We start from the raw sequence: 22557 nt of genomic DNA on the forward strand, positions 1-22557 counted from the left end.
TCATGCTTGATGCCCTCCTCCTCAAGAAATCCTTCAATTTGTGAATTCTTGAACTTCGTTCCATTATCGCTTCTAATCTTTTTTATTCTCAATCCGAACTCATTTTGAGCTCGTCTTAAGAATCTCTTTAAGGTCTCTTGGGTTTGAGATTTTTCCTACAAAAAGAACACCCAAGTGAAGCGAGAATAGTCATCCACAATTACAAGACAATACTTAACCCCGCCGATGCTTATGTAAGCGATCGGGCCAAATAGATCCATGTGGAGTAGCTCAAGCGACCTGTCGGTCGTCATGATGTTCTTGTGTGGATGATGGACTCCAACTTGCTTCCCTATTTGGTATTTCGCTACAAATCCCGTCTTTCTCAAAATGAACATTTGTTAGTCCTAAAATGTGCTCTCCCTTTAGAAGCTTGTGAAGATTCTTCATCCCAACATGGGCAAGTCGATGATGCCAGAGTCAGTCCATATTAGTCTTAGCAATTAAGCAAGTGTCTAGTTCAGCTTTGTTATCATTAAAATCAACTAAATATAGCTGATCATCTAACACTCCCTTAAATGCTATTTAATCATCACTTCTTCTAAAGGGAGTAACACCTATATCAGTGAATAAATAGTTGTAGCCTATTTTGCATAATTGAGGAACTAAAAGCAAATTGTAGTCTAAAGAATCTACAAGAAAAACATTTGAAATAGAATGGTCAGGAGATATAGCAATTTTACCCAAACCTTTGACCAAACCTTGATTTCCATCCCGAATGTAATAGCTCTTTAGGGATCTTCATTTTTCTCATATGAGGAGAACATCCTTTTCTCCCCTGTCATGTGGTTTGTGCACCCGCTATCAATTATCCAACTTGATCCACCGGATGCAAAAACCTACTAAACAAATTTAGGCCTTGTTCTTAGGTACCCAAATGGTCTTGGGTCCTTTCACATTAGAAACAAGCACCTTGGGCACCCAAACACAAGTTTTTGGACTCTTGTGTTTGCCCCCAACATATTTGGCAACTACTTTGCCTGATTTGTTAGTAAGCACATAAGATGCATCAAAAGTTTTAAATGAAATGTTATGCTCATTTGATGCATTAGGGATTTTCCTTTTAGGCATTTTGATATGACTGGTGTTGGGGACTTGTTCTCAAATGCTATGAATTAAGAACAAGGCAACACAAAATGTTAAAGGTTAATGTCCTTCGTCCTTCGAAACATTATTTCCCTTAGGATATAATGGTCTTTAGACGAAGGTCATGAAGGACGTACCTTCATCATCGCAATATATGTTAATGAAAGGGGAAGTATGTGAAATATAAGAGACAATATGAATGATCATCGTATAGCATTATTAATTCAACTTTATTATATCATCATGGGAAGGTAGAAACAATATTGAATTACAAAAGTACCTTCGGCTCGACAGAAGGCAAAAAGTACAATTGTGACACAAAAGCAAGTATGAGTCAGCGTGAACAGTACGGGGTACTGTTCATCTATTTATAGGCACAGGATGCAACCTGTGAGAAATTACACTCATGCCCTTTGCATTTGCTATTAGCTTATAGAAAATTCTATGAGGACTGAATGGCCTTTTCCCCTTTAAGTCGGTTCCTTTTCTCGTGATTGAGTTGAAGCTCCTTTGTGCATGGCTTTGGAGCGACAACAACCTTCGTCACGATCATGTCCCTATCCTGTATGCCCTTTAGTCCTGAATCCGAAGGTACCTGTTTATAAATCAGACTTGACAAACACTGTTAAATTACGTTTTTGAGGACCTTCGGAGGACGAAGGCCCCCAACAGTAGCCCCTCGCAGTATTAATTTGTTTAAGATAACGAATTCAGACTGCGACATGGACGAAGGCCTTAAGCCGAAGGTCCAAAAAAACATCTTCCCTTTGCTAGAATAGCAACAGTCAATGACAAATGGGACCCTCCAATTTGAGCGTGCCGATTGTATAAATAAGAACTCACCCTGAGCATATTTGGTATGCTACTTGCCGCTTGCTTTGTTTGCTCAATTTTTTTTAGCTCTTGCTTACCAACGCTTGCTTAATTTCTCAGACTTCCTAAGCTTCAGTTTAAGGACACATTTTCGCCATTTCCGAAGACAAAATGTCTCAAGACAAAAAAGCTGCTGCCGAGACGAAGCTGAGCGAAGAGGAGAAGCTCCTTGAGGAGAAGACTGCTGGATTTGTTGAGTCAATAGCAAAAACAAACACGGAGAAGATTACCAAAGAGATACTAGAAGGCTTGTCTGAAGATACTGATGATAGCGATAGCTATGATGTGGAAAGTGGAGGCGAAGACTCTGAAGATCGGCCCTGGCGACCAAGTCACGCAGTCTTCGGGAATTCAACTATCAAACAGAGTCATCTTGATAATATGAGAGGAAGATATTTTCGAGATATGTCTATTGTGAGGGCTGACGTAGACAGAGTCGTTCCTGCTCCCGAAGAGAACAAAATTGTAATCTACCGAAGCTTCTTCAAAGCTGGACTTCGGTTCTCGTTGAGCAGATTTGTGGTTGAAGTTTTAAAGACGTACCAGATTTTCCTTCACCAGATCACTCCCAAAGCAGTTATTAGAATGAGGATCTTCGTCTGGGCTGTGAGGAGTCAAGGTCTAGAGCCAAGTGCAAGATGTTTTTGCAGCATGCATGAACTTTTGTACGAGACGAAGCCCTAGGGTAAAGAACAATATCATAACAATTTTGGTTGCTATAGCTTCGTTGCTCGCTCTGGCGCAAGCTACCCAGTGCCAACGTTTTGGAAGAGGTGGCCCGGGGCCTGGATGGAAGAATGGTTTTACGTGAAAAATGATTTGAAGGCAAGAGAAGACATTAAAGAAATCATCATGCGACCCATCTGGTCCCGCTTCGGCCTTCGAAAGCCGAAGGTAGAAATTGATGAGGCGGCCAAAGCATGCCGAAGGGCCTTCAGCACAGTTTGTTCTTTTATTGGGACAAGAGACTTAGTTCAAGAACATGTAGCCTACAGGATATGGCCACTGATAGTCAGCTGGGAAATGCCGAAAGAAACCATCACTAACCCTAGCGAAGGCGGCCTGGTTCGATTGAAATACACCTTCAGGTTTGGAGACCAGTTTGTCAAACCAGATGACGACTGGCTGAAGTGTGTTGAAAATACTAGCGATGAGTTACTTGGAGCATATTCCAAGTCCGAAGATAATGCACTATCTGCGGCCTTCGGGAGTCGAAAAAAGAAAAGATTAAATAAGGTTTTTGATGCTATTGGATTTGTGTACCCTGACTATCGCTACCCGCCACGGGGGCAAAAAAGAAAGGGCGCAACCTCTGGAAAGGTTGCCGCTTCGGCTGCTCCAAGCGAGCCTGCGCCGAAGAGGAAAAAACTGAAGGTCCCTACCCACCGACCATGCTACATTGAACCGGCCATAGTGCCTGAGTTTGGCGGGGAAACTTCTTCAGCTGCTGCTCCAAAAGAGCCAATTCCTTCTAAGCAGAAGGCTGAAGAACCGGCCACCATGCCAAAGGCCCCCCCGGCCGAGCAAGCTGAGGCAAAGACTAGTAAAGACAAGGCCGAAGAGCCAAAGACTGAAGGATCAAAAATGTTAGAAGTTTTGAGCCCTTCGGCGGAAATAACAGTGTCGAAGATACAAAAAGGTCTTGCGGCCACTCCTAAAATAAAAAGGATGGAAAGTGTACTAGATGTGCTAGAGTCAGTAAAGGCTTCAAGCTCTATTTCTTCAGGGAAAATTGTCGAGGCTTCGAAAACGCAAATTGAAGCCAAAACAAAACTGACCGAAGCTGAAGCTGCAACGAGCCAGGCTAGCGCCGAAGCTGGGCCTTCAGAACTTGCTAAGGAGAAACCCTTGGAAATTAGAGAGAAGGTAGCAGAAGAAGAGGCTATAGAACAGACTTTGCCTGAAAAAGCTCCCGCTCCTACTCCCGAAGCAACTTCCGAAGATCTTGATTATGTTATTCGACACGCTTCGGGAAAAAGATTATCTGAGGAAGAAATTTTTGAAGCTAAACACTATGCCCGAGAACTGAAGTACCCGAAAGGGGCCTTAGTGTTTAATGGCACGGATGAAGATGATTTCTTGTATTGTCTCCCAGACAACAAAGAATTATCCGTCTGCCGGGAGATGGCCAGAAGTATGGGTTTTCCGAAGCTCGAAGCTAGCCTCAGTGCTGTGACGAAGGACGATCTTGCGGATAGCCTTGCATACAACAGTCTGAAGGTACAAAAGTTGTGAATTTTGAAGTTTATGGATTCTGTAATAGAGCCTTTTGCTCTCATGTTAATCCATTCATTCTTTCTTGTAGGGCTTAATACTTAGCAACGCCTTAAGGGCGCAAAAGAATGCTGAAGACGAGAGCTGCACTATTGCTCTCAACAACCTTCGAACAGAGGTTATTAAGCTGAGAAACGAAGCCACGTAAAAAGACAAATTTCTACTTACATTAGTGGACAAAGTAAAGGGGGATGAAGCCAACTTCAAGGCTCAATCTGAAACTCAAAAGAATGAGATTGAAGACCTTTGAAAACAACTGGCTGAGGCCAAATTAAAATGTGCTGTTGCCGAAGCTGACCGAGATGCCAGTGAGTACTGGACAAATTATTTTGAAAAAATAGTTGCAGAGCTTCGCGCATCAAAAGAAAGATGTTTTGAAAAATCTGTAGAATGTGTAAAAAAGATAAAGACTAGCTTTGCCAACGTGGGCGCCTACTCAAATGAAGACAACTTCATACGGGGCGACCCTGAGGGCGTAATTGAGTAGATCAGCGGTGAAGCCGAAGCTTTTGAAGAGATTTTGAGTGACCGCGGGGACGTCTGTGCATTTTTTGGTGCAAGGGGAGTTGCAGCCATTCTGGAGAAGGCAGGTTGCGAACATGTTAAAAACATGGCTCAGGCCGAAGTTGCCTTTTCCATCGACGATACGAAGGACCCCTCGACCGAAGCAAGCTCAATAGGCGGAAATTTTTTTACTGATATCTGGGAAAATGGTGGCCGAGGGATGGCCCATGAAATAATAAAGAAAAACGAAAAAGATATTCATGACGCTCGAGAAACAAAGAAAGCAGCTGAAAAGGCTGCGGAACTTGAAAGACGGATAGGTATTACTTAATGGCTTTTAACTTTGTTGTTTATTTTTGTGACTTCGAACTAATTTATGTATTCTACCGCAGCTGAACTATCTCCTCCCCCAGAGCCATTCGACCCACTGGCCGATCCAGAGACAAAAAACAATAGAAATTATTAATATGGCCGAAGCTATTGTAGATGAAGTTGTTACCAAGCTGCTAACCGAAGCTGCAGAAAAAGTTCTGAAGGAAGAGGAGTAACTATTGTAAAAACGTTTTCTAGAATATTAATGTAACATTTGCTGAACTATATTTGTAATATTCAGTGCTTATAGATTTGAATGTAATATATGAGTGGTTTGTAATTCAGTTCTTTGCGATGCATGAAACTTTTTGTACATACCGTTTTTGAGCCTCCGGCGAAAAAACACCTTCCCTTCTTTTCATGCTTCGTAAAGAAGAGCTTTTATGCTTCGTAAGAATCATCCATACTTTGTAAAACATCAATGCTTCGTACACAATAAATCCCTTTCTTCGCATTAGAACTAATGAAGCTGTGATTCTCTACTTACGTTGTGCCTTGGCATCTTTTCATTTTTTGTAAAGCATTGCCCGAAGATCGGCCTCGTTTTCAATTGATGTCATTGATGTGGTATGATGTATGATGTGATGCTATGCGATATGATGCGATGATATGATGCGAAGAATGATGCTAATGTATCGTGCAAATGAACGCCCAAACACACACATCCGAAGCTTCATCCACAACCTTCATTCCCTAAGGAATGACTGAAATCTCTTTGTCGTTTATTTTTCGGCTGCACCGTTTATTTTTTGGTGTAAGTTCTGCATTCCCTAAGGAACGTATTTTGAACTTCTTCGCCTTCTATTTCGGTGGTATTCGCGTTGACTTTTTGCGCTTCGCCTTATATTTCGGCGGTATTTGGCTCTGCATTCCCTAAGGAACGACTTTTGAGCAGAAAACTTACATTGTGTTCCCTTGAGAACGGCTTTTTGAAGCTTCGGCAACTTACGCTGCGCTCTTTAAGAACGAGTTTTTGTAGCTTCGGCGAAACTTTCACTGCGATTTTTAGCTCTGCATTCCTAAAGGAATATCTCTTTGTAGCTTCGGCACTCTCGTAAGTCTGAGACGAAGGTATATTTCATTTTGATATAAACAAAGCTAGTACAGGAAATTAAAAAATAACAAGAAAACTAGGTTTACATTGATTGTTCCTTATTAAAAAGAAAACAACAGTGAATGTAAAATTTTGCCAAAGGTAGGATATCTCTCAATATATGTGTTTTGATTCTGGCACAGTATTGTTAACTGTGCGAGCTTTGGACCCCTCCCTGAAATCTCGCTGCTGATGGGTCTGTTGACTCCCTTCTTGCTGCTGACCTCATGAGTAGGCAGGCTGTAGTGGCGGCGGAGGTGGAAGCTGTGGCCAATAAACTTGCGACTGACTAGCCGAAGCAACAGAAGCTGCGGGATGATTACCCACATATTCTGGTATGTAGGGTGAATGACACGAAGCAGTGTGCAGGACCTGCTTCGGTTGACTTTGCCGGGCTTTGGCTTCTGCAATCTCTTTTTGCTTTTGGATGGTGATTTGACACGTTCTTGTATTGTGGCCCTTGTCTTCACCATAAAATAGGCAGTAGATCTTCCTGGGCTGGTCCCCATATCTTCCTTTGAAGCCCCTGGCGCCTCTGCCTCTTGGAGCTGGCGGCCGGAAAGAGCTTTGTTGCTGCCCCGAAGCTTGCGAAGAATATTGCGGCCTCTGCTGTTGACCTCCTCTGTCATCACTCTGGGTGGAGTTGTGAATTGACCTGACGTGCCTTGGATGAATTCTTCCTCTGAAGCCCCTAGTCATTTCAGAGAACCTATATGCTTCCTCCCTTCTTTGGCGGAAGTCATTGTCAGCCCGGATGTATTCATCCATCTTCTGAAGCAGCTTCTCCAGAGTCTGTGGGGGCTTTCTAGCGAAATACTGAGCAGTAGGTCCCAGACGAAACCCCTTAATCATGGACTCAATGACAATTTCATTGGGTACTGTAGGCGCTTGTGCTCTAAGACGCAAGAACCTTCGGACATATGCCTGGAGGTACTCTTCATGATCTTGCATGCATTGAAACAAGGCCTGAGTTGTGACTGGCTTCGTCTGGAAGCCTTGGAAACTTGTCACCAACATATCCTTGAGCTTCTGCCACGAAGTAATGGTTCCTGGCCGAAGGGAAGAATACCATGTTTGAGCTACATTCCGAACTGCCATGACAAAGGACTTGGCCGACAGCTGCATTGCCTCCATATGAAGATATAGTTGCTTCATAACTCATCAAAAACTGCTTCGGGTCTAAATGTCCATCATACATGGGAAGCTGAGGTGGCTTGTATGATGGGGGCCATGGGATAGCCTACAATTCTGTTGTCCAGGGAGAAGCATCATCAAAAGTAAAGGTATCATGATTAAAATCATCATACCATCCATCATCGTTGAACAATCCCTCTTGATGAAGCTCCCTGTGTTGGGGCCTTCGATCTTGGTCGTCTTGAGCAAGATGGCATACTTCTTCAATGGCTTCGTCAATTTGCCTTTGAAGATCAGCCAGTTGGGCCATCTTCTCCTTCTTCCTTTGTACTTGTTGATGGATTATCTCCATGTTTCTGATTTCTTGGTCCAACTCCTCCTCCTGGAGTGTTGGACTAGTGGCCTTCCTCTTCTGGCTTCGGGCCTCTCGAAGAGAAAGGGTCTCCTAATTTGGGTCCAGTGGCTGCAGTGCGGTAGCCCCTGGCACTGAAGCTTTCTTCGGTGGCATGACGAAGGTCAGTGCTTGCCGAAGGTGGTCGAAAAGGGTTCACCGGAGGTGGGCGCCAATGTTGGGGACTTGTTCTCAAATGCTATGAATTAAGAACAAGGCAACACAAAATGTTAAAGGTTAATGTCCTTCGTCCTTCGAAACATTATTTCCCTTAGGATATAATGGTCTTTAGACGAAGGTCATGAAGGACGTACCTTCATCATCGCAATATATGTTAATGAAAGGGGAAGTATGTGAAATAAAGAGACAATATGAATGATCATCGTATAGCATTATTAATTCAACTTTATTATATCATCATGGGAAGGTAGAAACAATATTGAATTACAAAAGTACCTTCGGCTCGATAGAAGGCAAAAAGTACAATTGTGACGCAAAAGCAAGTATGAGTCAGCGTGAATAGTACGGGGGTACTATTCATCTATTTATAGGCACATGATGCAACCTGTGAGAAATTACACTCATGCCCTTTGCATTTGCTATTAGCTTATAGAAAAATCTATGAGGACTGGATGGCCTTTTCCCCTTTAAGTCGGTTCCTTTTCTCGTGATTGAGTCGAAGCTCCTTTGTGCATGGCTTCAGAGCGGCAACAACCTTCATCACGATCATGTCCCTATCCTGTATGCCCTTTAGTCCTGAATCCGAAGGTACCTGTTTATAAATCAGACTTGACAAACACTGTTAAATTACGTTTTTGAGGACATTCGGAGGACGAAGGCCCCCAACAAGTGGAATGCCTAGAGCTAGAGGCCTCATTTCTATACATAAAAGCATGATGAGAAACATTGTGAGGTCTTCTAGCATGAATCTTTCTAATCTTATGCTCAGGATAGTTTGCAGGATATAAAATGTAGCCTTCTCTATCCTAAACCATGGGAGCCTTACACTTAACAAAATTAGATAATTTCTTGGGGGCATTAAGTTTAGGGATGTTCCTAAAACATCCGACTTGTATCACAAACCTAATATTTTAGCATAGATATACATAGAATTTAAAGCTAATTTTTGGCAATGTTACTAAGAATATTATGAAGTATTTAAATAAATTTTTATACTATTTTTTATGTATATTATTTTCTCCCTACAACAAAAAGGTGAAAAAACATCCGAATTCATATTCGAATAGACATCCGAATTTTATATCAATTATTTAAAAAATATATAGAATGAATTTAATGTTTATTTTTTTGTGAAGATTAATAGCCTCAATGCTAAAAACAAGAATATAAATTTATATAACAAATTATATATGTTATTTGTTCATAATCGAAGAAAGAAGACCAAAAATTTGACATCCAAATAAATATCTGGATCCATCCCTAATTAAGTTTGGTGTTGTTTTGGCTCCCTTGTTGGGTGCCAATGTCATCCTTAATGTCAGGGTGTCTCCCTTTATAAAGCATGCTATGAGCAAATTTAAACTTTTCATTTTCTAGTTCATGCTCAGCAATTTTAACATTTAATTTAGCTATGTGATCATTTTGTTCTTTAATCATGGCAAGGTGATCATCAATAGCTTCAACATTAACATCTCTACATCTAGTACAGATAGTGACATGTTCAACAGTAGATGTAGAGGGTTTGCGGTTATTCAGTTCTTCTATCTTAGCATTTAAACCAGCATTCTCATTTCTAAGACAGGAAATTGAATCATTGCAAATGCTAAGATCCTTAGATAAGTTTTCACATTTCTCTATTTCTAGAGCATAAGCATTTTTAACTTAACAAATTTTTTATTTTCTTTAACGAGCAAGTCCTCTTGGCATTCCAAGAAATCATCCTTCTCGTTAATGGTTTCTATTAATTCATTTAATTTTTTTTCTTTTGGTCCATGGTAAGGTTGCCAAAGAGAGAAACTAAATCATCTTCATTATCACTAGAGCTGCCCTCATCATCAGATGTAGTGTATTTGGGGGTAACTCTAGAATGTACCTTCTTCTTGTCGTCCTTAGCCATGAGACACTTGTGGCCGACGTTGGGGAAGAGAAGTCTCTTGTTGATGGCGATGTTGGTGGCGTCCTCGTCGGTGGAGCTCTCGTCGGAGTCTCATTCCCGCCCCATGTGCGCCTCGCCAGCCTTCTTCTTGTAGTACCTTTTCTTCTCCATTTTCTTCTTCCCTTTCTTGTCGTCGTCCCTGTCACTTTCACTTGTATATGGACATTTTGCAATGAAGTGACTAGACTTACCACACCTATAGCACATCCTTTTGGAACGGGGTTTGTAATCCTTCCCCTTCCTTTGCTTGAGGATTTGTCGAAATTTCTTAATGATAAGAGCCATTTCCTCGTTGTTGATCTTGGAGGCGTCGATTGGTAGTCTACTTAGTGTAGACCCCTCCTTCTTTTCTTCCGTTGCTTTGAATGCAACGGGTTGCACCTCGGGTGTAGAGGTGGCGCCTTGCTCCAAGTTGACAATGTGTTTGGAGTCTTTGATCATAAGTTCAAAGCTCACAAACTTGCCAATTACCTCCTCAGGAGACATCTGTTTATATCTAGGGTCTCCACGGATTAGTTGCACTTGAGTGGGATTACGAAAAACAAGAGATCTAAGAATAACCTTGACCATCTCATGGTCATCCCACTTGGTGCTCCCGAGGTTGCAAACTTGGTTGACCATCATCTTGAGCCAGTTATACATTGCTTGTGGCTCCTCTCCTTTGTTGAGGACAAATCGACCGAGTTCTCCCTCGATCGTTTCACGCTTGGTGATCATGGTCACCTCGTCCTCTTCATGCGCCGTTTTGAGGACGTCCCAAATTTCTTTGGCATTTTTCAACCCTTGCACCTTATTATACTCCTCTCGACATAAGGAGGCGAGGAGTATAGAAGTTGCTTGGGAGTTGAAATGCCTAATTTGGGTGGCCTCGTCCGAGTCATAGTCCTCATCGCCCACCTGTGGTGCCTGCGCTCCAAACTCAACAATATCACATATGCTTTCGTGGAGTGAGGTTAGATGGTGCCTCATTTTATCACTCCACATACAATAATCTTCACCATCAAAATATGGTGGTTTGCCTAGGGGTACGAAAAGTAGAGGAGCACGCTTTGAAATGCGAGGGTAGCGAAGAGGCATCTTACTATACTTTTTGCGCTCGTGACGCTTTGAAGTTGTAGACTCGGCGCCGGATGTGGAGGGTGATGAAGAGTCGGTATCGTAGTAGACCACTTTCTTCGTTTTCTTTTTCTACTTGTCACCCCTCATATGTGACTTGATGGAGGAAGAGGATTCCTCCTTGTAATTGTCGCCGGACTCTCTTGATAGAGTCCTTCCCGAGCCTACGGCCTTATCGCCGGTGATGATCTCCCTCTTGGCGTGATCTCCAGACATCACTTCGAGTTTGTTAGACTCTTAATGAAGTACTGCCTCTAATACCAATTGATAGTCGCCTAGAGGGGGGTGAATAGGCGAAACCTGAAATTTATAAACTTAAACTTGCACTAAGGTCGGGGTTAGCGTTAGAATTAAATTCGAGTGCGGAAATATGTTTCTCTTGCTATGAGTTGCTCAATTAATGCGGATGACGTTTGGGAGCAAACTCAAATCAATACTAGCAAAGAAACTTTAGAAAGAGGAAAGAGGGCAAACAAATCAAGCGAAGATCAATGCAAGTGAACACGGTGATTTGTTTTACCGAGGTTCGGTTCCAAAGAACCTAGTCCCCGTTGAGGAGACCACAAAGGCCGGGTCTATTCCAACCCCTTTCGTCTCTCAAACGGTCACTTAGACCGGATGAGCTTTCTCCTTAATCACTTGGGTCAATAAGACCCCGCAAGGATCACCACACACTTAGGTGTCTCTTGCTAGCTTTACAAAGCACTTATGAGAATAAGAATAGAGGAGGACAAAGCAATCCAAGCAACAAGAGCAACAAATGAACACAAAACTCTTTCTCTCAAGTCACTAAGTGGATGAGTTGATTTTGAGGCTTGGGGAGGATTTGATCTTTGGAATGTGTCTTGGAGTGAATGCTATTGCTCTTGTATTGAATAGGAACTTTAGAAAACTTGGATGCCATTGAAGGAGGTGGTTGGGGGTTATTTATAGCCTCCAACCACTTCCTAGCTGTTGGTTGTTTTTGCTGGCGATGGGCATACCGAACAGTCCGGTGGCGCACCAGACATGTACTGTTCACTGTCCAGTGTGCGCCATGTCAGCACGCTCGTTGGGGTTTGGAGCGGTCGACCGTTGGAACCCTCTGCCCTCTAGCGGCACCGGACTGTCTGGTGGCACACCGGACATGTCTGGTGCGTTCTGACTTCGCCACCTGACATCTGCCCGCGCACTGTTCGCTTTTACTGTTCACTGCAGTCGACCGTTGGCGCTAGGTTACCGTTGCTCCGTTGGCTCACCGGACATGTCCGGTGCACACCGGACAGTCCGATGAATTATAGCGGAGTGCGCCAAGAAGAAACCCGAGAGTGAGGTGTTCGAGAGCTGCTCGGCCTGGTGCACCGGACACTGTCCGGTGCGCCACTTGCAGCACACTCTCAATTCCTTTGCTCCAAATCTATTTGAGTCCCCAACTTAATTTCTTTCTTGGTCTGTGTTGAACTTTATGCACCTGAGATAAATGACGTCTAGACAAACTAGTTAGTCCACGTGGTTTGTGATGGACGTAAACCACCAAAATCGATTATAGGAAATGATTAAGCCCATTTTCCTTTCAGAAAGGAAAGGAGTTTAAGTGGTCTCGTGAATGTCAAGATAGTTTCAATCAACTGAAGTCAAAATTGATGTCACCCAGTGTTGGTTATGCATCTGCAGAAGAGATTTGACATATATTGTGATGTGTGACGCTAGGGCCTGGGATGTGTTCTTATTCAAGAAGGACATGTCATCGCCTACACGTCTCGTCAGTTGCAGAAACATGAGCCCCACTCATGACTCAGAACTAGCAGCCATAGTGCATGCTCTCAAGATTTTGATGCATTATATAATGGGACTAAGTGCCAAGTCTACACTGATCATGAGAGCTTAATGTATATCTTCACCCAGAAAGATCTCAACCTCAGGCTTGGTTGGAGCTCATTAAAGATTACGACTTGGAGATTCACTATCATCCGGGCAAGGCGAATTTGGTTGCGAACGTCTTGAGTCGGAAGGAGCATGTTCATGCAGCTATTGTTGCCCAGTTACCCAATGAATTAGTAGAAGATTTTAAAAGACTCAATCTGAGAATGGTTGTAGACACAATTATTTTTCAACAATTCGATAGCATAATTAATCAAATTTCTTCCCAATTCACTATCATACACAATTAGAACTTAAAGAATTATGCGCATGCTAGCCACGGTTAGGGGCACTAAAGCTAGAAGGGCTAGCCGCTAGCGGTGTTGCGGCCTATGGGACTTGGAAGGGGCCACGGGGCACAGCGTAGAAAGCCACCAAGGCTAGAAGGGGTGGTCAATAGTGGGGAATTGTGAGCGTTAGGCGTGGAGTTTATGGTGTTAGGATTTATTCTTTGCTATGTAATATGGGTTAGGCCAAAAAAATACACTATGGGTAAATTTTGGATATCCAACGAATAACCCATGGATGGAAGGTGATCTCCTAATATGTGTTCAACGACTTCGGAGCGGATTCAGGTCTAACCCAGATCAAATCATGTATCCATATTCAGTTCCATCGGGTTGAATATTCAGGGTTAAATTGCCATCCCTAGAATGAATCAATTGCAACCGTTTTTACACCATGAGTCCACAATATCCAACGAGTGGTTGTCAAACTCCGGATTGCCCTCTTTCCAACGAGTTGATATCAATCACTAGAGTAACAAGCATAAACACACACTTGACCAAACCAAACCTAATAAGAATGGTGAACGCACACTTGCTACACCCTATGCTATAGCGAGGTCTCTAATTTCATGATTGTCAAATTCAAACAGACAAAGGTTCTCTTTTAACTATTGCATGCACATTTACCTCCTGCACAAGGCATATTCATTGCACGGCCCCTCAGCTAGTTCAGGAACTAGCCGTTCCATGCTATTGACTCATTTGTACGATGCATGTCAAGTTTATTCCAGTTTCGGCAAGCTACATGCCAAGTTTATTCCAAACCAACAGCAAAAACACCTGACAGTCAGCAATTCAAACAAAATGGGACCTCAAGATACCATGGACTACCTAAGGAACCAAATGCAGATAATGCACTGCTGAACCACCAACACGGATAGAACTTTCTTAGATCTTATAATATTTGGCAGGAAGACTTCAATCACAATGAAACGTTCGCTACTGGTACAAAACTCAGAAGTACAAGAACACAGACAAAACAGCTTCCTACGAACTCCAAAACTAGAAACTTAGAATACCATCTCATGGGGCTTGTCACCATCCCTGAGAGAGAACCGGGCGCCAAGATAGGTTTTCAGCTCCAGGACAGCCTCGATAGCCTTGATCAGAGCAGAATCCACAGCCTTCTGGTCATCCTTCTTGAAGTCAGGCAGTGACTTGGATGCCTGCAGATTCAACAGATATGAAGCAAGGGTCGACAAAATAATGGATCTTTTTTACTCAGACACCTACCTCCTTTTCTGTCTCAAAAAGCTCGCCCTCGGTCTTCTTCACCTTCTGCTTCTTCTCCCTGGCAAAGTACTTGTCATCAAACTTGGCGACATCAACACCAGAGATGTCAACTTTGGTTGATGTAGCAATGACATAGGTCTGGTTCACACGGCGGATCGGTACTCCATTGATCTTGAAAGGCCCTGAAAGATAACAGAAACGCAAACTAATGACAGGAAAAGAATATCAAGTAGAACAGGATAGGAAAAAATACAACTCTTTTGAATGCATGAAGAGAAAGCCATGCAGCTAGACAGGAAGGAGGGTAAGGTTGTAACGGTGAACAGAAGCATTCTATCAACTTTAACTAAAAGTAAAGGGCAGACCCAGTGCCAGAGGCCCACATGAGTGGAGTTGAGGAAGGGATAAACGGAAGCAAGCCTTACCACTGCAAATGCACAGAGGCTGCTTTGAACCCGTGACCTAATGATTTTAATAAGACAGCTCCCACAACTGCAACAGGCCTACCCTTGTAACTTCAACTAAAAGTAATTTTATAAATCCAAACAATAGTAGTCTTCATTTACAGTATTTAAACTATAAAAGTTGTTTCCAGCAAGTCAAAGACATGAAAATGCAGATAGTCCAACAGTCTATTTTTTAACCATGTGACAGTGCCATCAAAGAACCAATGCTTAGGCATCACCTGTGTATGAGGGCGCAAATGCACTATGAGGTCAAGAGCTGTTGCGTATGATGCTACTATGAGCATTGAGGGTAGGGCTCCAGCAAATAAAAAATCATCATCCGATTCTCTCTCAGCTCTCGCATTCTGGTGGCCGAGACTCCCCCTCCCTCACAAATATTTATTTGCTGAAGCCAGGTCTTAGGTAAGGTTCTAAACTTTCTGGGCCAAGACCGTTCTTTGGACCTCGTCTGCAATGTACAAGGACTGGTTTGGTGACAAGGAAATTGGAGGGGAGGAAATCCCTTGCTATTCAATTTTGAATAGCATGAACTTTCCTCCCCTTCAATCCCCTCCAATTCCCTTGTCACCAAAGCCCGGATGCCCTTATATCACGCATGCAGGTCCTATAGTCCAGACTGAATTCGGATTCTTTAAAAACTCTACAAATAATATAGTTCACAGATTGAGCCAACCAGCGCGTAAAGATTTACATCTAACATTCAACTCAAAACTTATGCTGTGATCAGAGGCAGCGAACCAAGCGTGGCTCACCAGAGATAAGGAGCAGGCCAGACTTGAGCTGCTTGAGAAACACCACTCTCTTCCCCATGAAGCGCCCTGCGAGGAGGATCAGCACCGTCCCAGGCGTGATGCTCGACCTGCACAAAAGAATGGCAAGTGGAATCAAATCTCCAAGCAAAATAAATACGAACACCACGCGGGCTGCGACTTGAAGGAATGGCTTCGGCACCTGAGCTTGGTAGGCTTAGGCTTGCGGGTGCTGGGAACGCGGGGCTTGACGTCGTCGGCAGGGTAGAACTTGGGTTCCACGGCGGCGGCGGCCTTGTCGGCCTTGGGGAAGGCGCCGCCGTTCTTGGCCTTGATGGCCCACAGCCCACGGCGATGGTACGTGTGCGACCGCGAAGCGCGCTTGATGCCCGTCGACAGCTTCGACGTCGGCGCCATTGGATCGAAATGGTACGAGGCACAGCTTCGGATCGGGGACTGGGGGCGGCGGCGGTCGAAAAATGGAAGCGACGGTTTGGTCACGGCATATATATGTGTGCGGCGGCTTACAGGTGGAAACCCTAGGTCGTCGGGCTCCTCCGCGTGTAGTAGTGGGCCTAATTGTTGAGGCCCATGCACCTCACGAAATATTTTCCGTTCAAAAAATATATTTTGTCTTCATCAACTATCACAAAAGTTTAATTGTTTCTTCTTCGACTATAAAATTAATACAACTCGTTCCTTCTCTATCTCTATCTCTACTATATAAATCATTCTTTAAAGCACAAAAATTTCATGTGTCGTACGTTACACGCAAAACATGTAGTTCTATTTTTCTCCAACATGTCATAAGCTAACAGCCCTAAAGATCTTATATCTTTCATGCACAACTAACCTAAGATAAGACTCGTATCTCCATAGACGATATCGAGCATGTTATCCTGCTGGCCTCTCACTCGCCAACCAGACACTCTTCTACATTGTCATCTCCTTCGTGCGAGGAGGAAACCACTTCCAGACGTCAAGAACAAAAAAAGGTTAAATCTAAATTCAACTGCACTCCATTTAACTATTCTTGTATTTCTCACAACTCGAATGCCCAATTGCTTTCTATTCCTCTTGGCAAACCTCCTCGTTTTGGTGGAGAGGATTATTCTTGGTGGAGCCATAAAATGTGTAGTCATCTTTTTTCTCTCCATCCTAGCATTTGGGATATAGTAGAAAATGGAATGCAAATACGAGATATTGATGATGAGAATTTTGATGATATAGAAGTAGAAGAATTAATTCATAGAAATTTCCAAGCTGCCACTGTTTTGCTAGCTTCTCTATGCAGAGAAGAATACAACAAGGTAAATGGCTTGGAGAATGCCAAAGAAATCTGAGATACATTGAAGATCGTGCATGAAGGAAACTTGCTGACCAAAGTAACCAAGGTGAAGCTCATCGAGGGTGAACTTGGGAGGTTCGCCATGAAGATGGGCGAAGGGCCACAAGAAATGTACATCATGCTTAAGCCCCTAGTGAACCAAGTGCAGAACTATGGAAGGAAGAGATGGATGGATCATGAAGTTGTTGGACTCATGTTGAGGTCATTTACTGTTATAGATCCTACTCTTATTTCTTTAATCTATGAGAACTCTAGGTAAACTAAGATGGTGCCCGAGGAGGTGCTTGGAAAATTTGTTAGCCATCAAATGGTGGTTAAAGATGCCAAGTACATCGACGACAACACCAATGGGAGCACCCCTCCAATGAATCACAAGTCATTGCTTTCAAAGAAATGAATGATAAGGAGGCGATCCTCAACAAGGTGGCGCAAGTTGAGGCAGCCGGCCTCAACGATGAGGATATGGCCATCATCAAGCGCTTCAAGAGCGCATTGAAGGGGCACAAGAGCTACAACAACAACAAGTCAAAGGGGAAACGTTCATGCTTCAAATGTGGTAAGATTGGCCATTTTATTGCTAATTGTCTAGAATATGAAAGTGATGACTAGGAAAAGGCAAAGAAGGGAGAAGATGGAAAAGAAGAAGTTCTTTAAGAAAAAAGGGTGAGGCACATATTGGAAAGGAGTGGGACTCAAGTTGCAGCTCCTCCGACTCCGACAACGAAGGACTCGCCACCATTGCCTTCGACAAGTCATCACTCTTCCCCAACGAGCGACATACATGCTTGACGGCAAAGGAGAAAAAGGTATATCCTAGATCAACGCCAAAGTATACTTCCTCTAGTGATGAAGAATCTAGTGATGCTGAGGAAGATTATAACATGTTGTTTAAGGGCCTTGATAGCTTTAAGGTTGATAAAATTAATGAATTAATTGATTCCCTAAATGAGAAGGATAGACTTTTAGAAAAACAAGAAGATCTCATTCATGAGGAATATTACAAATTTGTTAGTGTGGAAAAGGCCCTTGCTCTTGAACTTGAAAATAATAAAATTTTGACTAAAGAGTTTGATGATTGTCACTCTTTCATTTCCTATCTTAAAATTGCTAATCAAGAATTGAATGATAATAGTGAAGTTGAATGAGTGACATGCATCTTCATCCCTCGAGCATGTCTCTATTTGAAATAGATGTAGGGATGTAGATGTTCCTGTCATTCTAATGTTGCTAAGATTGCTAGTTTGAATGATGAGATCGCAAAATTAAATGCTGAAACTAAAATTTGCAATGATGAGCTAAAGAAGATTAAATTTTCTAGGGAAGCTTTTGTAAATGGTAGGAATCCTCGGATCAAGGATGGTATTGGCTTCCAAAAGGGAGCCAAAGACCAGTAGGAGCCAAAACTTGTTTTGTAGGTTTATGCATCTGGGGGCACAAGCTGGGTCATTCATAGAGGATGCACAAACCACGTGACGGGTGAGGAACACATGTTCTCATCCTACGTCAAAACAAGGATTCCCAAGATGTGATTATCTTTGGAGATGGGAATCAAGTGAAAGTAAAGGGTTTAGGTAAAATTAGGATCACCACTGAGCACTTTATCTCTAATATATTTTTGGTTGATTCATTAGACTATAATCTACTTTCCTTTAGCCAATTATGATCTATTGGATATAATTGTTTATTTACCGATGTCAATGTTATGGTCTTTAGAAGGAATGATGGTTCAATTGCATTTAAAGGTGTATTAAAGGGAAAACTTTATCTAGTAAATTTTTTGAATGATAATGTACAACTTGATGCATGTTTAATTGCAAAGATCAACGTGGGTTGCTATGGCATCGTTGCCTAGCACATGTTGGGATGAAGAACTGTAACACCCTGTATTTCGGGGTATAAAATTTCTTCTTTGATATCCACCAAATTCAGGTGTTACCTTCGTTCTCCTTTTCCTCATCGCTCCTTTCCCTCCCTTTTCAAATTAATAGAGGGACTTATTTTGAATTCATGTTTCAATAAAACCCTAAGGAAGCTTCAATTGATGCATCATGCGGAAGCATATGTTTTTGGTTGATGGAGAAACATGGAGTGCATCCACTTAATTTGAGAACCATGCTCGAGTATGACTTCAACTAGAAATATAAAGAAAAGAGAAAAGAATAAAGAAGAGAAATAAAAAGGAAACAACAAAACTTCTCCTGGTCGGCATGTTCGCTCGGCCTAATTCGTGCCCCCACCGACCCGCTCTGTGCCCCGACCCATTCGGCCTTAGTAGCCCAGCGCGCGACGCCCTACAAGCCACACCCCCTCCCCCCCGGCGCCGCCTAGCCGCGCCAGCGGCCCAACTGCCCCACCCCTCCCCCACGCGCTGCTTGGGCCCAACGTGCCCTCTACCCGCGTCGGCCTCTCATGTGGCCCAACCTGAACTCTCCTCCCCCACCGGCCAAGCGACCCACACGGCCCAATCCCCCTCACGCACCCCCACCCCAGGCCACGACGCAAGCGCTCGCCCATCCGTGCTCTCGGCCGCAGTAACCCCAAACCCATGTGTCAGGGCATTGTTTTTCTTCTCCCGTTCGCCTTCACCAACTGATTCCGAGCCGTCCGCGTCGATCCTGTGCCCGGAGCCGCTACAACCTGGGGCCCATATGTCAGGGTGTCATCCCCAACTACACAGTGCATCCCCAGCCAGTTGGATCCCATGCCACATCGTGGGTGTGCCCGAAGCGGTAACCGACTCCACGATCTCATGTGCCGCCTATAGAAAGCCCTCGGCCACCCGTGCTGTTTCTCGATCTCCTCCCTTACCTCGTCTCATTTCTTCCCCCATGCATAGCATTGCAGCGCGCGCCTAGCCACCATCATGCGCCTCCCCGGACCATGGGTCGTCGGTGCCGGTAGCCAAGCAGCTTGCGCCACGTAGTTTGTCGTTGGAGCCGGAGCTCGCCTCGCCATGACCGGAACTGTCGTCGTCGTTCGTGCATCGCCCCATCAGTCGTCGTCACCGAGCTCGCCGTCGTAGAGGTGAGCCTCAGTCGCTCCCTTGCTCTTCACTCCTCTCTCCTTCTTCCCTGTGTGAGACCATGGCCAGTCACCACGCCGAGCCCCACCCGTTCTCCCCATGCCCCATGGCACAGCGTGCCCCACTCCTCCCCTGCGCCCCTCCGTGCTTGCCGGTCGGCAAGGCCACCCTACCTACTGGTCGAGCCCCGTCCCCTTTCCCTGCGTGCTTGCGTCGTGTTATGCTCGTACTTATGCCCTCGCCAGCCATGGAGTTGTAACAGTGCGAGCTCCGTTTGGCCCGTGCATCGTGACTCCCCCACGCTGTTGTAACCTACCCCTCGTCGTTGCTTGGCCTTGGCATAGCCAACCATAGCGTCAGCACGCACACCAGGGAGCTAGCCGATGGCCGAGGCACTCCCTAAGACGACCTCTGTTGGTCACTTATTCTCAAATGTTATAAATCAAGAACAAGGCAACACAATTGTTAATGGTTAAAGACCTTCGTCCTTCAAAGCATTATTTCCTCTCGGATATAATGATCTTCAAACGAAGGTCATGAAGGACATACCTTCATCATTTCAGCATATAAATGTGAATGTAAATAAGAAAGTAAAGGAACACAAAGGAATAAGGGTAATGATAATTATGTATCAATAATATATTTATTCTTGTATTCCATAAACATGAATAAACATCAATAATATTCATATTACATTGGTACCTTTGGCTTGCCAGAAGGTGAGGGTGCAGGAATGACGCGAGAGTGATTACAATCCAGCGTGAAACAGTACGGTTGTCGGCGTTTCGAGACCGGGGGGTCCCTAAGCCGACGAGTGAGATGTCGCCGCGTGCCCCAGCCCAGATGGGTCGGCGCGAGGCCGAGCGCGAAGGGGGGAAGTGAGGTGGCCGGAGATGGGTGTGAGAGAGGTGGAAATCCCGCGGCCTTCGTGTTCGTCCCGCGCCCAGGTCGGGTGCGCTTGCAGTAGGGGGTTACAAGCATCCACACGGGAGAGGGAGCGAGCGGCCTCACGCGAGCGCCTGTCTCGTTCTCGTCCCCGCGCAGCCAACCCTCTCTAAGAGGGCCCTGGTCCTTCCTTTTATAGGCGTAAGGAGAGGATCCAGGTGTACAATGGGGTGTGTAGCAGAGTGCTACGTGTCTAGCGGAGGAGAGCTAGCGCCCTAAGTACATGCCGTTGTGGCAGCCGGAGAGATTTTGGCACCCAGCTGGTGTGATGTCGTGGCCGTCGGAGGAGCGCTGGAGCCTGGTGGAGGGACAGCTGTCGGAGCTGTGGAGTCCTTGCTGACGTCCTCTTGCTTCCGTAAGGGGGCTGAGAGCCGCCGTCGTCACAGAGTATGCGGGGCGCCATCATTGCCTATCTGGCGGAGCGAGCCAGATGGGACGCCGGTCTTGTTCCCCGTGGCCCGAGTCAACTTGGGGTAGGGTGATGATGGCGCCTCCTGTTGACGTGGCTGGTCTGCGCCCTAGGTTGGGCGATGTGGAAGCTCCTCCGAAGCCGAGGTCGAGTCTGTCTTCCGTGGCCGAGGTCGAGTCCGTCTTCCGTGGCCGAGGTCGAGTCCGACTTCCGTGGCCGAGGTCGAGTCCGAGCCCCTGGGTCGGGCGAGGCGGAGACCGTCGGCTGAGGCCAGGGCAGAGCCCGAGCCCTGGGGTCGGGCGAGGCGGAGTTCGTCGTCTTCTGGGGCTGAGCCCAAGTCCGAGCCCCTGGTCGGGCGGAGCGGAGTTCGCCGTCTTCCGGGACTTAGCCCGAGTCCGAGCCCCTGGTCGGGCGGAGCGGAGTTCGCCGTCTTCCGGGACTTAGCCCGAGTCCGAGCCCTGGGTCGGGCGGAGCGGAGTTCGCCGTCTTCCGGGACTTAGCCCGAGTCCGAGCCCTGGGTCGGGCGAAGCGGAGCTTCCTATGGTGCCTGCGGCTGGGCCTGACTGCCTGTCAGCCTCACTCTATCAAGTGGCACCGCAGTCGGAGCGGCGCAGGCGGCGCTGTCCTTCTGTCAGGCCGGTCAGTGGAGCGGCGAAGTGACGGCGGTCACTTCGGCTCTGTCGGCTGAAGGGCGCGCGTCAGGATAAAGGCGTCAGGCCGCCTTTGCATTAAATGCTCCTGCGATTTGGTCGGTCGGCGCGGCGATTTGGTCAGGGTTGCTTCTTGGCAAGACAGGGCCTCGGGCGAGCCAGGAATACGTTAGCCGCTGGAGGGGGGCCTCGGGCGAGGCGGAGATCCTCTGGGGTCGGCTGCCCTTGTCCGAGGCTAGGCTCGGGCGAGGCGTGATCGTGTCCCTCGAATGGACCGATCCCTGACTTAATCGCACCCATCAGGCCTTTGCAGCTTTATGCTGATGGGGGTTACCAGCTGAGAATTAGGAGCCTTGAGGGTACCCCTAATTATGGTCCCCGACAATAGCCCCCGAGCCTCGAAGGGAGTGTTAGCACTCGCTTGGAGGCTTTCGTCGCACTTTTTTGCAAGGGGACCAGCCTTTCTCGGTTGCTTTTTGTTCCAGTGGGTGCGCGCGAGCGCACCCGCCGGGTGTAGCCCCCGAGGCCTCGGAGGAGTGGTTTGACTCCT

At 45.4% G+C, this 22557-nt stretch overlaps 1 protein-coding gene across 1 annotated transcript; it reads right to left on the reverse strand.

The window, feature by feature from the left end:
- Window positions 1–14045: 14045 nt before the first annotated feature.
- LOC103653691 (60S ribosomal protein L6-like) lies at window positions 14046–16114 on the reverse strand. The gene is made up of 4 exons (NM_001301490.1): window positions 15836–16114; window positions 15637–15743; window positions 14418–14599; window positions 14046–14350 (listed from the first exon to the last, which is right to left on the reverse strand). Exons 1-4 carry the CDS (start codon window positions 16048–16050, stop codon window positions 14195–14197), a joined length of 660 nt encoding a protein of 219 aa, NP_001288419.1. The 5' UTR covers window positions 16051–16114; the 3' UTR covers window positions 14046–14194.
- Between the last annotated feature and the right edge of the window lie 6443 nt (window positions 16115–22557).

Source organism: Zea mays, chromosome 4, assembly GCF_902167145.1.
Source record: "Zea mays cultivar B73 chromosome 4, Zm-B73-REFERENCE-NAM-5.0, whole genome shotgun sequence".
Lineage (NCBI taxonomy): Eukaryota > Viridiplantae > Streptophyta > Magnoliopsida > Poales > Poaceae > Zea > Zea mays.